We start from the raw sequence: 14842 nt of genomic DNA, 5'->3' as shown, positions 1-14842 counted from the left end.
GAAGAGTTTAACCCCAATACCTTGGCCTGGTTCCTACTTGATCCTTAAACTGTCACCCTAAAATTCCCTCGCCGCTTGTTGTTCACTTCCTGGCCTAAATTGCTGTGGGGGGTTGCCATGTGCTGCTTAGCAGCTGCTGTGTTCCTCCCCAGAGGTGGCTGCTTCTCAGTGGCTGGTGAAGCAATCCCTCTCCTCCCTTCCGGTGGTGTGTAAGGGTGACCTGTGTGCTCAATGCTGCTCTCCCCCAAGGGCCTCGCTGCAGAGTGTGGAAAGAGCTGGAGGGGGAGGGAGGCTTGTCGCTCCTGTTCTCTGCCATGCTAGGTGGCTGAAGGCGCCGTACACGAGTGGCTGCCTTGAGCTGACTTAATGGCCCAGCCTGGTGCTCTAGTCAGGCTCCGAGCTAGGCGTGCCCTGACTGGTGCCTGCGGCTCTGGCTCCAGCGGCAGCTGGGGCTGCAGATCCAGCCACTCCTGTTCCAGAGCCTGGCTCTAGCACCCAGATGTGGCGGCCTGGCTGTGCTTTGAGCGCCTCGTGGGAGTGGTGTCTCTGCCAGGGCCATCTGGAGTCAGGGGCCAGCCTGACCAGCAGGCTGATGGACCCGGCTGCAGACTGTCCTGTCCCTGGGGGTCCCCAAGGGGGCTGCTCACGCCTTCTGCTCTTGAATGGGCCGAGCCCCTGCTCGTGTGGCATGGTGTAGCCTGCGCCGGGCCCCCACGGTTTGGAGGGGCTGGCATCAGGCAGAGCCTGCAGCAGGGAGATGAGTCGCTCTGCCTGGCAGGAGGCTGTGGGACCCGGGAGTACTGGTGTGGAGAGCGCTCTGAGGGGGGGGCCTGGGGTGCTGTGTGAGGGGAGGGGTTGGGCATAGGGAGCCGTGAGGGGGCAATACCACCAGCCCCTTCCTGAACTTCCTTTTCCAACTCCCTCCTTCCCAGAGCCCTGCGTGCAGGACAAGCGGCGCCACCAGCAGCTGACTCTGCTGCGAGCAGCAGCCAACAGCATCCAGCCGCCAGCGCCTCTCCCTCCCTGTGCCAGGCGCCTGTCCCAGCCTGCGCCACCCGCCAGCCTGCGCCCCTGCTCCCTGCCAGCCTCCTTCCTCACGTCAGGTTTGTGTCTGCCTGCTCCACGCTCAGCCCGTCTCTCCAGGCCCAGGCCAAGGCCTTAGGCGAGAGGCTCTCCCCGCCCGAGGAGGACCAAGGTCGCCTGGCAGTCGTGCTGGCAGAGGGAGGCCTGGGCATGGAGCTCACACAGTGCGCGCTGCACCCTGCTGTGTGGGACACCATGGAAATATGGGCCGGTCCCCGAGCTCTGCTGGGAGGCCGGTTCTGGTGACCAAGGGGTCCTTCCTGTTCCATGCACCCCCCATGCATGCCAGCATCTCTGCGCCCAGACTGTTCTCGCCAGCCCAGGCCTGTCTCCAGGCCTCTGTCCTAGTGACCGTGCTCCCCGGCGAGGCCTGCGTGGGCTGGTACTGTCCCCAGGCCCTGTGCTGCAGGCTCCTCCCGGCTCCCTCAGGCAGCTGGATATGCCACCTACGCTAGCAGGGCCAGGCCCGGCCAGAACCAGCCCAGCAAGGCAGCGCCGGGCTCAGGACGGGCCCAACCCTCTCAAGGCAGTGGCCTGCGTGGCAGGAGTGGTGGGGCCCCCGACTGAAACAGCCTCCTTGTGACGCGCACCAGTGGCCCTTCCACTGGCCTGGGGCGTGCAGCGTGTTGTGAGCCTGTGCTACGCCCCAGAGCAGCCTGCGGGCTAGAGCCGGGGCCGTGCAGGCAGATGCTGCTCTGGGGCCGAGGCGGGGCGGGAAGCGGGGATGCTCTGGCGCTGCAGGAAGTGAAGTGCCCAAGGAGACGCCAGACCTGGCTTTGCCCCCACAGGCCATGGAGGGAGCTTGGGAGGCTGGAGCTCCTGCATCTGAGCCCAGCTGTGCCTTGGCTGCCTGTTCTTCCCTCCCACACTCTACCCTGCCCTGCCTCCCGGGGCCATGGGAGGGTCTGTGTGGCTGCCCTGGGGCGCGGTTGTACTTTGCTGCTGCCGGAGCCTGGGGCGGCGCTTCCCGGCCTTCCTGTGTTAGCCACACTGGTGGGAGGAATAAAGTTTTTCCAAAGATGGTGGGTCTGGGCTCTCCTCTCAGAGGTCCCCATGCAGCTCCGTGCCAGGGCCACTCCCAGGGTGCTCTAAGCACCCTGGCATCTGGGCAGCCCTGCTGCTGGCCCCCTGCGGCTAGACTCTTGGCCGAGCACACTGGCCCAGCACTGCTGGGAAACCAGCGGGCGAGGCTGCCGATCAGGGTACGGCCCCTGCCTCCCGCTCAAGACAGTGCAGGCACTTGCATTCTGCCCAGAGGTGGGCTTGGGGCCTTTGGCTCCTGGTGGGCAGTGGGGTGAGGTGAGTGATCAGGGGCCCTCCAGCTGGCAGTGGGGTGAGGTGAGTGATCAGGGGCCCTCCAGCCAGCAATGGCCAAACAGTGAAATCTCCCAGCACCCCAGCGTTGCTCCATGCTGCCAGTAGGGAAACTGAGGCACTCAGCCAGGGGGTGACTTCCCCGTGGGGGAGACAGGGCAGAGGCAGGGATCGAGCCCAGCTCCCCAGCAGTGCTCTCTAGCCATTAGCCTTTGCTGCTTCTGACTGTCAGTGCAGTGACTGCACCACTCTGGCCCTGGCAGGGTGGGGTGGGGCCCCGGGAAATGCCCACAGATCAGAACCAGGATGTCCTGCTCCCGTCCCAGGGAAGTGACCGTGTGCTCTGTGCTCATGGCTCCGTGGCGTGAGCAACCCAAGCCAAGAGCCCAGCTGGTGAACAAGGGCTTGGAACTGCTCTATGGCTGAGGGGGGGCACCGGACTTTCCTAGTGACTAGATCCTTGGAGTCCAGCCGGTTTGGTGTTCCCTGGGGACGCTCGGGCCTGGACTCTGCGGGCTTTCTGCTTCCCTTTCAACTCCCAAGAACTGGTCACCCGTCACACAGTGTCACACCGCTTTCCCTGTGCACACGTACCACCTCTGCCCGCATGGCAGCCCATCGGTAACATGGAGGTACAGCCAGCAAAGCCCGTAAGCACTGCTCCCACAGCGTGTCCTTCCTGGTGCATGGGGCTGATGGAGTTCAGCTCTCTTTTGTTTGTCACCCAGGGACCTCGCCCACGGACACTAAGGCCGGGGCTCTGGTGGTTACCAGCCGTGGACTTCAGGCTGCAGATCACGGCCGGGAAGAGCCGAAGCCCCCCTATGGCATGGCGCTGGTGCAGGTAATGCCCAGAGCTGGGAAGAAGGTGGAAACCAACCTGGCTGCTACCCCCTGAAGCCTCTAAGCCAGCCCCTCCCTGTGCCTTGTGGCGATGGTTTTGTTCATTATCTTCATTAATGATCTGGAGGATGGTGTGGATTGCACCCTCAGCAAATTTGCAGATGACACTAAACTGGGAGGAGAGGTAGATACGCTGGAGGGTAGGGATAGGATACAGAGGGCCCTAGACAAATTAGAGGATTGGGCCAAGAGAAATCTGATGAGGTTCAACAAGGACAAGTGCAGAGTCCTGCACTTAGGACGGAAGAATCCCATGCACTGCTACAGACTAGGGACCGAATGGCTCGGCAGCAGTTCTGCAGAAAAGGACCTAGGGGTGACAGTGGACGAGACGCTGGATATGAGTCAGCAGTGTGCCCTTGTTGCCAAGAAGGCCAATGGCATTTTGGGATGTATAAGTAGGCCATTGCCAGCAGATCGAGGGACGTGATCGTTCCCCTCTATTCGACACTGGTGAGGCCTCTCTGGTGTACTGTGTCCAGTTTTGGGCCCCACACTATAAGAAGGATGTGGAAAAATTGGAAAGAGTCCAGCGGAGGGCAACAAAAATTATTAGGGGGCTGGAGCACATGACTTACGAGGAGAGGCTGAGATAACTGGGATTGTTTAGTCTGCAGAAGAGAAGAATGAGGGGGGACTTGATAGCTGCTTTCAACTACCTGAAAGGGGGCTCCAAAGAGGATGGATCTAGACTATTCTCAGTGGTGACAGATGACAGAACAAGGAGCAATGGTCTCAAGTTGCAGTGGGGGAGGTTTAGGTTGGATATTAGGAAACACTGTTTCACTAGGAGGGTGGTGAAACACTGGAATGGGTTCCCTACAGAGGTGGTGGAATCTCCATCCTTAGAGGTTTTTAAGGTCAGACTTGACCAAGCCCTGGCTGGGATGATTTAATTGGGGATTGGTCCTGCTTTGAGCAGGTGGTTGGACTAGATGACCTCCTGAGGTCCCTTCCAACCCTGATATTCTATGATTCTATGACATGCCTGCTCTCTGGGATCCCCCCACAGCCCCTTTCGAGGTGGGTCTCCTGCCATTGGGGTTGGGAGCCAGGCCCCTCATGGCCCCATTCTCTGGGCTGGGCGACGGGCCCATTAGTTTACCCGGTCTCAGCCTGTCTGCTCCTCACCATGGCCGTCTGAACCCCTTTCATGCTGAGACAGAAACTCGGCCCCCCAGAGCCTCTCTGGCAGCGGCAGGCAGAGACCAGGAGAGTCTAAGGCGCCACCAGTGCCCGGGACCCCTGCAGCACCCGGGAACTGATGGGGTGGGCTGCACAGACTACAGCTCCGATGATGGGCCAGGGACTCTGCACGAGGGGAGATGTCGGGCGCCTGCCTGTAACAGAGAGGGGTACATGGGGCACCGGGGCAGCGTTTCCAAAGGGAAATGTTTTGGAATTGACATTTTCCTCTGTAACCCTGCTCCTCTCCTCCTTCCAGCCAGCCCCCACGCCGGCTGGGGCTGGGCCTGAGCCGGTGAGGAAGCTGCCGGCCTCTGGCTGGCAGTCATGTGAGTTGCTGTATGGCTCTGCTGGCCCCAGGCTCCCCTGGGAGAGGCTGAGGGGTCGCCCACTCCCCGAGCTCTGGGTTCCAGCTCTGCCCAGTGAATGGATTCCTCCCTGGGGTGAGTGCAACTCCCGCTGGCTCCAGGGCTGGCTGGGTCCATGGATTCCCATCAGCCCCTGTGGGCTCCCCTCAGCACTCGCTGTGTGTGGGTCCCGGGCTTGGAGCTGCCCTGGAAGCCAATGGACAGGGGGTGGCCCCCTCATGCTGCAGGTGGCCAGAGCCCCAGGGGATGGGCAGGGAGCCCAGCATGGTACTTGGCTGCTATCACCCCATCTCCAAGCTGGCTGGGCTGGAACTCGCCCCCCCCCCCCCCGCCCTCTCCAATTGTCTCCTGTCTTTCTGCTTAGAACCTTCCGAAGAGGCTGAGCACCAGGAAAGTCCTAGAACCACCCAGGTACCGTGTGTCCTGCGCTGGGGGAGGGCACTGGAAGGGCATGCCGCAGGGCAGGGGCTCCGGCGCTCTGGGCAGCTCCCTGACCGCAACGCCCTGGAGCCGAGTCCCACCAAGCACTGGCCAGGCAGAATGTTCCCAGCTCTGGCTCCCTGGTGTCTCATTCCACCCCTCTGGGCACATGGGAGCCCATCAGACTACATGAGGCTATTAGCCAGGATGGGCAGGGATGGTGTCCGTAGCCTCTGCCAGGAGCTGGGAATGAGCGACGGGATGGATCACTTGGTGATTCCCTGTTCTGTTCATTCCCTCTGGGGCACCTGGCATTGGCCACTGGCGGAAGACTGGATACTGGGCTAGATGGGCCTTTGGTCTGCCCCAGTGTGGCCGTTCTTATGGTCTGTCCTGCCCTGGGGGCTGAGCAAGAGGGGGCTTTTGGGAATGCTGGGCTGCTCCTGTGCTGAGGATCCAGCTGCGCCCATGGCTGGGTCCTTCCACTGCAGGTACTTTCTATGATTTGAGAGCAAGTCCTGGAGCCCCTGGAGCTGGAGAGACCATCCCCAGGGCCCAGCTGGCTCCCGCTGGCAGCATCTGCCCTGCCTCAGACCCTGCAGCGCTCTGTGGGCAGACCCATGGTGTGCCCTTTCCCCTGGGGGATTCAGCTACTCCCGTAACGCACCCCGGGGAACTGAGTGACGCAGCAGGGCTTGGCCCTTGCTCCCTCCTGCTGTGTGGATGCGGGTGCCAGGCTAGGGCATGTTGCTGCAGGAGGAGACCTAGCCCTTCCCCTGCTGCCCTACCTTGGCTAATAGAGCTGGCCACCTGCTCAGGCTCCTCCTTTCTGCTCCGGCAGATACTGCCCTGCGGCCTCAGCCCAAGGGGACTAGCTGCAGCCAGGAGCACTGCGCACTGCTGCCCCCGTGCTCCCAGGCAGGGCCTGGCCAGCGGCTGGTACCAGCCTTGGGGTGGGAACCTGTTGGAGCCTGCGGTGCATCCGCCCCCGGCACTTTCTGTGGGGCCCAGCGGGAGCAGCTGCAGAATCAGGTGTGTGGCTCCCAGGGGCTCCTGCAAGACACCGCCCCTTCCCAGCTTGCCGAGCGTGCCCCCCTGGGGAGGGACTGACTGGCACAGGCAGACTCAGACATCTCCCCCTCACCCAGCAATAGGTCACAGCTGGCTAGCCCTGGCTGGGGGCAGGGCTGGGGGTGCAGCTGAGTGCTGCGCTGCCCGGAGGGAGGGGACGTGGCTCCAGGGGGTGGGTTTCAGATCAGGTCCATTAGCCCCTCCTTGGCAAGATGCCAGGAGTGTTTAAACAGCAGCTGCCCCAACCGCTGTCCATTTTGGGGCCCCAGGGAGCCCCGCCAGCTAGCTCCTGTCATGGCATGTGCCTTTGCTTTCATCCTGTGGCCAGGCCCAGCTCTGGGGGTCGCAGTGGGGTTTCCTTGTCCCATGGCTGGAGTGAGCCTGGACTGAACCCCTCCCTGGAGTATCTGCTGGTCCCAGCGCTGGGAAAGCGGAATAGAGCAGCAGCTTTGCAGGCACCCTCTGCTCCAGCCGGGCCAGGCGTGAGGGGCACAGAACCGAGGAGAGATGGGCCCGACAGCACCCTGGGGCCCGTTCTCCTGGCCCTGGCTCTCCTGCTGTAAGCACTGCCTCTGGTTCTCTGCAGCCTGCGGCCCAGCAGAATCCCCGTCCGCAAGAAGGCAGCAGCATGCACCCCGAGTTTGCTGGGGCTCAGCAGCGAGAGCACCTCAGCCCTCAAGGTCTGGAAATACACCCACGCTGGAGCCCTGGCCCAAAGGTCTCTGCCAGGTAGGGCGTTGCGGGCACCTGGGCTGGCAGCAAGCATACACCGGGTTAGGTAGGGGGCAAGTTCAGCTGTGTGCCCTGCCACAGGTGGGACCCCCAGACTAGCTGCCAGGCATCAGGCCCCAGCAGCATGCTGGGCTGCCTCTGAGGTTGGAAGCCAGGTGGCTGCAATCTTTAGTGCAGGTGCTCAGCTGGGCCCCGCTTTCAGCACTGTACCTGGGGGTGGGAGCCATTGCATGGCAATTGCTTGATGCTACTCTCAGGCCTGGGCACCAAAGCAGGAGCAGCTCCTGCCTAGGTGCCTCATCTGAGCCCATGCCACCCCTCCGGGGGCATTCAGCCTGCCTGGGAGCACAGCCCCTGTGCCCAGACCCACAGTTCACTCAGGCCTTGGGCCAGCCAGTGGGTGGCACTTTCCCCACTCCCTGGCTGGCACTGGGGGGCTGGGCTGGGCTGCTGACACTGGCTCTGTTCCTCTGCAGCATTCCCAGAGGACACTGCATCACTCGGCATGGGGATGCAGACAACAGAGCCGCTCTTCATCTGCGACGAGCCCGAGGGCCTGCTCAGCGAGGTACCAGGCCCATAGATGTTGGGAGGGGGCTGGGGAACCCACCCCAAGCAGGGCCCATGTCTCCGATGCTGCCCCCCTGCTCCTGGGGCAGGCAGCCCTGGCACCAGAGCTGCAGTGTGGCCTTTCCCTCGCCAGCTGGGGGAGATCACTGGTGGGTGGCCATGCACCGCCGTTGCCCCCGCTCTGAGCTGTGCTGGCTTCTCAGACTGGCGCCGCTAAGGGCGAGCACACGGCCCGCCGCAGAGCCCGTCCCAGCCCCCTGAGCCTGCTCTTCTCTGTCGCAGCATCTGCCAAGCCGGGCCCCGGACTCGCCCCAGCTCAGCTCGTACCACAAGATCCTGTCCTTCTGCACTGAAGCCTGAGCGCAGCCACCAGCTCCAGCTGCCACCTCTGCCCTCGCATCCGGCTCGAGCTGGTTGCAGCACCTGCTGCCGGGGAAGTGGGGCAGAGTCCAGCCGCCCCTTGCAAAGCTGGGTGATAGAGGGCGAATCTCCACCCAGCCCTGTTCACCCTGCAGGCTCCCTGTGCCCAGCACCTCCCTGCCTGGCCTCTAGCTGAGCTCTGGCCTGTAAGCACAGAGCTGCCCTGCTGAGCAGCCAGGGCTCTGCACAGCCCATGGCCTAAGCAGAGCAGGACCCTGCCGGGCTCTCCAGCTAGTCCCAGAGCCCTGTGCAGTTCCCTCCACTTCCCTGCTAACCTCCAGCCATGGCCATGTGGAGGGCACTGGGTGCAGCCAGCTGACTGGTTTAGGTCACAAGCTTGGGGGCACCAACAGCAGCCACAGTGCCAGGGGCTGGAGGTGATGCCCGGGGAGCAGCTGCAGACATCATCACTCTGTGTCTCTCCCTGGGCCGTGGAGGGGGTTGGGCAGGGCGAGGCCCTGGGTCAGGCTGCTGCACTAGCCCCTGTGCTGAGGTGCAGGAGAATCAACCCGGGGCAAAGGGCTTTCTAGCAGGGGGCCAGCTGGTGCCAGGGAGGCCCAGTGGGCATGGCCCCTACTCCCCTTCCACAAAGCCAAAGCTCCCATGGTGTGTCTCAGAACCCGGCCCATGGGCAGCTCCCTGTGCCACAGTGAGGCCTAGGGGGAGCTGGCCTGCTGGGGTGAAGCACAGTTAGTTGGGGTGTTGTCTCCCCACAGTAGCTGTCCTGCTTCAGGGATTGGCCCCTGCCCCACACCCAGCAGGGCTGTGGAGGCAACTTGAGGGAGGGTCTGTGGGCATCTCCTTGGACAAAGCACGGTGCCAGCAGAACCTCAGTGGGCTCCAGGGTCCCAGGCCGGGTATCTCCAGTCAGGGCTCTCCCCGGTGCACCCCACGGGAACAGCTTGTAAGCTGGGCAGACTCTTGCAAAGGCTGCTTCATGAGCAGAACCAAATCAGGCCCTGGAGCTGCAGGTCAGCTCCCATCCCTGGGTGCCTGGGCCCCAGGCTAGCGGCTTTGGCCAGCCCCCTCCATGTTAACCACAACTCTGTGTGGGCAGGGTCAGGGCTGGGGAGCCCTGCAGCCACCCACCAAGGCAGAGCCATTCTGCGGCTGCAGCCGTTCGCCACCTCCCACTCAGCTGAGCGGCTACAGAGTTGTTCATGGGTTTGAAGCTATTTTTATGAGATAGGGTTTGTCTTGTAACGTGTTTCTATTAAAGTTTGTTTGGAAGAAATGTCCCCTGAGCTCTGTAGTCTGGGCTGGGCACTGCCCCCAGCTATGGTGCAGGCCTCTGAACTGTGCTAGGAGTCTGCCACACCCAGAGCAGCAGCAGGAGGGCAGGGGAAGGCAGGAGTAGAACCCCCTGTGTTCACCAGCAGGAGCTGGCAGGCTGCTCAGGAGCAACGGGGGAGGCCTAAAGCAAAGGCTGGACTGATAGAGGAAGGGCAAGAGAGCCATGGGCCAGCTTTGCCCCCTTGGAGGAGAAGGGGTTAATGCAGCCTGCATGCTGTGCCCACAATACAACCATCAGCACCGCCAGGCTGGCAGGAGCCACCACTCGTGTGGAGAACCCTAGTTTTCAGCTGGCAAAGCCTGCAGCAAGCTCTGCGTGAGCCCCCCCCTCGCCCATGGGACCAGAAAGGAATCACATAAGCACAGCTCTGAGGCTTAACACCTGCTCAGCCCCAGCCTTCAGTCAGTGAGCGAGAGTCTGTGGGAGACTGAACATGAGCTGCCAGTGTGGCCCTGGGGGCCATGAACCGGGGCAGCTTGAGTAGGAAGCCAGCGGTTATTTTCCTTCTGTATTTGGCACTGGCGTGACCTCTGCTGGAGCCATGAGAATGGTTAACAGGTTAGAAAACAAGCCCCACAGTAAGAGATTGAGCTCCTGGGGTCTAATTAGCTTCACAAGGAGATTTAAGGGCTCCCAGGCTGTGTGTGTGTGTGGGAGGGGGAGAGAACCGGCTCCTCAGTCTAGCAGAGGAAGGGCTAACCCAAGCCAAGGGCTAGAAGTTGAAGCTAGGCAGCATCAGACTGGAAATAAGGTGTTAATTATTAGCAGGGAGGGTAATTACCACTTGAAGAATTCCCTGAGGGCTGTGGGAGATTCTCTGTCACTGGAAATTTCACATCCAGATTGGATATTTGTCTGCCAGCTCTGCTCTGGGTCATTACTGTGGGGCCCATGCTAGGCAGGGGTCAGACCAGATGATCACTATGGTCCCTTCTGGCCTTGGGATCTACCTGGCACTGGCCGTACCAAGGGTGGCTCTGACACAAGTCACCAGGGGACCTGCCTCTCCCCCTGGGGGGCTGCCAAGCCCAGATTTCTCTGCAAGAGAACATGGGGAGCTGGGGGTGGGGCCAATGGCTTCCCTGTCCCACCCCTTGTTGTGATTGGCGCAGGAGTCTAACCTGGGCCCCCAGCTGAAGGGCTCCCCCTCTCCTATCAGCCGGAGCAGCATGCTCTCTGCCCACAGGTCGGGCTCTGCTGGCACCAGAGTGACACCGAGGCGCCCGCACGGGGGAGGTTCCAGCCATTTATTTGTGTCCAGTGGGTTTGCTCTGTACAAAGCTAGGGCAGGGTGCGGGGCCGGGGCAGGCTGCGGGGCCCAGCGCGGCTGTCAGCTCTGCTCCTGGCCATGGCAGGTGGCGCTCAGGGCTCGGCTCTGTTGGGGCAAACAAGAACAAACAGCTCAGGCTACAAGGGCGAGTCAGGAGGAGAGCCAGTCCCCCCCTACGCTGCGTGCCCCCAGGCAGGCCCTGCAGCCAGGGAAGCCAGCTGCAGCCAGACTCGCTGGCCAGCTAGGGGAAGGGGCATCTTGGTCCTTCGCTCCCGGGAGACTTCACCAGCTGCACGGTTCTAATGACCGAGTGCCCAGCGGTGTCTGTGCCACGGGGGGCCGAGACCCCCCCCAGCCAGAGCCCAGCCAGTGCCCATCAGTGTCTGTGCCAACCCCCCCAGCCAGTGCCCAGCCAGTGTCTGTGCCACGGGGGGCCGAGACCCCCCCCCAGCCAGAGCCCAGCGGTGTCTGTGCCACGGGGGGCCGAGACCCCCCCCCCCCAGCCAGAGCCCAGCGGTGTCTGTGCCACGGGGGGCCGAGACCCCCCCCCCAGCCAGAGCCCAGCGGTGTCTGTGCCACGGGGGGCCGAGACCCCCCCCCAGCCAGAGCCCAGCCGTGTCTGTGCCACGGGGGGCCGAGACCCCCCCCCGCGCCAGTGCCCAGCCGTGTCTGTGCCACGGGGGGCCGAGACCCCCCCCCCAGCCAGAGCCCAGCCGTGTCTGTGCCACGGGGGGCCGAGACCCCCCCCCGCCAGTGCCCAGCCGTGTCTGTGCCACGGGGGGCCGAGACCCCCCCCCCGCCAGTGCCCAGCCGTGTCTGTGCCACGGGGGGCCGAGACACCACCCCAGCCAGAGCCCAGCCGTGTCTGTGCCACGGGGGGCCGAGACCCCCCCCCCAGCCAGAGCCCAGCCGTGTCTGTGCCACGGGGGGCCGAGACCCCCCCCCCAGCCAGAGCCCAGCCGTGTCTGTGCCACGGGGGGCCGAGACCCCCCCCCAGCCAGAGCCCAGCCGTGTCTGTGCCACGGGGGGCCGAGACCCCCCCCCCAGCCAGAGCCCAGCCGTGTCTGTGCCACGGGGGGCCGAGACCCCCCCCCCAGCCAGAGCCCAGCCGTGTCTGTGCCACGGGGGGCCGAGACCCCCCCCCCAGCCAGAGCCCAGCCGTGTCTGTGCCACGGGGGGCCGAGACCCCCCCCCCAGCCAGAGCCCAGCCGTGTCTGTGCCACGGGGGGCCGAGACCCCCCCCCCAGCCAGAGCCCAGCCGTGTCTGTGCCACGGGGGGCCGAGACCCCCCCCCCAGCCAGAGCCCAGCCGTGTCTGTGCCACGGGGGGCCGAGACCCCCCCCCCCAGCCAGAGCCCAGCCGTGTCTGTGCCACGGGGGGCCGAGACCCCCCCCCCAGCCAGTGCCCAGCCGTGTCTGTGCCACGGGGGGCCGAGACCCCCCCCCCCCAGCCAGTGCCCAGCCGTGTCTGTGCCACGGGGGGCCGAGACCCCCCCCCCCCAGCCAGTGCCCAGCGGTGTCTGTGCCACGGGGGGCCGAGACCCCCCCCCAGCCAGTGCCCAGCGGTGTCTGTGCCACGGGGGGCCGAGACCCCCCCCCAGCCAGAGCCCAGCGGTGTCTGTGCCACGGGGGGCCGAGACCCCCCCCAGCCAGTGCCCAGCGGTGTCTGTGCCACGGGGGGCCGAGACCCCCCCCCCAGCCAGAGCCCAGCCGTGTCTGTGCCACGGGGGGCCGAGACCCCCCCCCCAGCCAGTGCCCAGCCGTGTCTGCCAAGGGCGGCGGGGCGGGGCCGGGCCGGGGGGCTGCGGGCCGGGCCCGGGCGGGGCGGGAGGAGGGGGGCACTGCGGGCCGGGCGTTACCTGCGGGCGGCCCCTCACTCCTGCTTCTTGGGGTTGTTGACGGCCACGTAGTGGTAGAGCACCACGAGGAGGAAGAGCGACACGCCCAGCATGTTGGCGAAGATGGCGAGCTGCACGTCGGTGATCATCCTGCGGGAGCGGGACGGGTCAGCGCGGAGGGGCGGGGCGGGGGTCCCGGGAAGGGGGCGGGGTCCCCGGGGGGAGGGGCCGGGTTGGGGGGGTCCCCGGGGGCGGGGCTGGAGGTCCCCGGGGGGGAGGGGCCGCGTCGGGGGGTCCCCTGGGGGGGCTGGGGGTCCCGGGGGGGAGGGGCCGCGTCGGGGGGTCCCCGGGGGGGGGCTGGAGGTCCCCGGGGGGGAGGGGCCGCGTCGGGGGGTCCCCGGGGGGGGGGCTGGAGGTCCCCGGGGGGGAGGGGCCGCGTCGGGGGGTCCCGGGAAGGGGTCGGGGTCCCCGGGGGGGAGGGGCCGCGTCGGGGGTCCCGGGAAGGGGTCGGGGTCCCCGGGGGGGAGGGGCCGCGTCGGGGGTCCCGGGAAGGGGTCGGGGTCCCCGGGGGGGAGGGGCCGGGTTGGGGGGTCCCGGGAAGGGGTCGGGGTCCCCGGGGGGGAGGGGCCGCGTCGGGGGGTCCCCTGGGGGGGCTGGGGGTCCCGGGGGGGAGGGGCCGCGTCGGGGGGTCCCCTGGGGGGGCTGGAGGTCCCCGGGGGGGAGGGGCCGGGTTGGGGGGGTCCCGGGAAGGGGTCGGGGTCCCCGGGGGGGAGGGGCCGCGTTGAGGGGTCCTCGGGGGCGGGGCTGGGAGTCCCGGGGGGGAGGGGCCGCGTCGGGGGTCCCGGGAAGGGGTCGGGGTCCCCGGGGGGGGAGGGGCCGCGTTGGGGGTCCCGGGAAGGGGTCGGGGTCCCCGGGGGGGAGGGGCCGCGTTGGGGGTCCCGGGAAGGGGTCGGGGTCCCCGGGGGGGAGGGGCCGCGTTGGGGGTCCCGGGAAGGGGTCGGGGTCCCCGGGGGGGAGGGGGCCGCGTTGGGGGTCCCGGGAAGGGGTCGGGGTCCCCGGGGGGGGAGGGGCCGCGTTGGGGGTCCCGGGAAGGGGTCGGGGTCCCCGGGGGGGAGGGGCCGCGTTGGGGGTCCCGGGAAGGGGTCGGGGTCCCCGGGGGGGGAGGGGCCGCGTTGGGGGTCCCGGGAAGGGGTCGGGGTCCCCGGGGGGGAGGGGCCGCGTTGGGGGTCCCGGGAAGGGGTCGGGGTCCCCGGGGGGGAGGGGCCGCGTTGGGGGTCCCGGGAAGGGGTCGGGGTCCCCGGGGGGGAGGGGCCGCGTTGGGGGTCCCGGGAAGGGGTCGGGGTCCCCGGGGGGGAGGGGCCGCGTTGGGGGTCCCGGGAAGGGGTCGGGGTCCCCGGGGGGGAGGGGCCGCGTTGGGGGGTCCTCGGGGGCGGGGCTGGGAGTCCCGGGGGGGGGGCCGCGTCGGGGGGTCCCGGGGTGGCCCCCGCCCCACTCACGCGGAGGCTGCGGCTCCTCCGGACACGTCTCGCCGGCGGCTGCCCGACTTCCGGCCGCGGCGCGGTGCCTTGTGGGGCGGGCGGGGGCCGCTCTGTCGGCGGGAGGCTCCCGAGGCGCAGCGCCCCCTAGCGCGGGGGCGGGGCCTGGACCGCGACACGCCCCCCCGGCCGGTCTGTGTCATTGTCCCCCCCCCCCCCCCCCCGCCATGAAATAATGTCACAATGGAGCCGGGAACGGTCACGCGCCGCCTGCGCCGCCCCGGGGGCGGTCGGGGGGTTGGGGGCTCGTGGGGGGGTGAGGGGCTCGCGGAGGGGGTTGGGGGGCTTGCAGGGGGGGGCTCGCGGAAGGGGGTTGGGGGGCTTGCAGGGGGGGGGCTCGCTGAGGGGGTTGGGGGGCTTGCAGGGGGGTGAGGGGCTCGCGGAGGGGGTTGGGGGCTCGTTGGGGGGTGATGGGCTCGCGGAGGGGGTTGGGGGGGCTTGCAGGGGGGGGCTCGCGGAGGGGGTTGGGGGGCTTGCAGGGGGGTGAGGGGCTCGCGGAGGGGGTTGGGGGGCTTGCAGGGGGGTGAGGGGCTCGCGGAGGGGGTTGGGGGGCTTGCAGGGGGGGGTGGTGGGCTCGCGGAGGGGGTTGGGGGGGCTTGCAGGGGGGGGTGGGCTCGCGGAGGGGGTTGGGGGGCTTGCAGGGGGGGGCTCGCGGAGGGGGTTGGGGGGCTTGCAGGGGGGGGGGTGGGCTCGCGGAGGGGGGTTGGGGGCTCGTTGGGGGGTGGTGGGCTCGCGGAGGGGGTTGGGGGGGCTTGCATGGGGGGTGAGGGGCTCGCGGAGGGGGTTGGGGGGCTTGCAGGGGGGTGAGGGGCTCGTCGAGGGGTTGGGGGGCTTGCAGGG

At 66.9% G+C, this 14842-nt stretch overlaps 2 protein-coding genes across 6 annotated transcripts in view; one reads left to right on the top strand and one right to left on the bottom strand.

Annotated features, from left to right (window-relative positions):
* Positions 1-9300, top strand: part of AGBL5 (AGBL carboxypeptidase 5) — a 45299-nt gene extending 35999 nt beyond the window's left edge. Inside the window, exons 13-18 of one of the 5 annotated variants that reach the window (XM_073335441.1) lie at positions 933-1103; positions 3126-3241; positions 5218-5264; positions 6931-7062; positions 7553-7644; positions 7929-9300. In XM_073335441.1, coding sequence (XP_073191542.1) covers positions 933-1103; positions 3126-3241; positions 5218-5264; positions 6931-7062; positions 7553-7644; positions 7929-7999 — 629 coding nt within the window. In that variant the 3' untranslated portion in view covers positions 8000-9300. The other 4 variants (XM_073335440.1, XM_073335443.1, XM_073335442.1 and 1 more) reach the window with 4 other exon arrangements.
* A 1286-nt stretch (positions 9301-10586) lies between these two features.
* OST4 (oligosaccharyltransferase complex subunit 4, non-catalytic) lies at positions 10587-14046 on the bottom strand. The gene is made up of 3 exons (XM_073335445.1): positions 13964-14046; positions 12489-12617; positions 10587-10735 (listed from the first exon to the last, which is right to left on the bottom strand). The coding sequence occupies exon 2, from the start codon at positions 12614-12616 to the stop codon at positions 12503-12505; it is 114 nt and encodes a 37-aa protein (XP_073191546.1). The 5' UTR covers position 12617; positions 13964-14046; the 3' UTR covers positions 10587-10735; positions 12489-12502.
* Between the last annotated feature and the right edge of the window lie 796 nt (positions 14047-14842).

Source organism: Lepidochelys kempii, chromosome 3 (assembly GCF_965140265.1).
Source record: "Lepidochelys kempii isolate rLepKem1 chromosome 3, rLepKem1.hap2, whole genome shotgun sequence".
NCBI classification, from domain to species: Eukaryota; Metazoa; Chordata; order Testudines; family Cheloniidae; genus Lepidochelys; species Lepidochelys kempii.
This window is presented reverse-complemented; position numbering and strand designations above follow the sequence as displayed.

Bases quoted from the DNA above. Each gene is read 5' to 3' on its own strand.
- OST4 (XM_073335445.1), bottom strand. From the start codon at position 12,616: ATGATCACCGACGTGCAGCTCGCCATCTTCGCCAACATGCTGGGCGTG.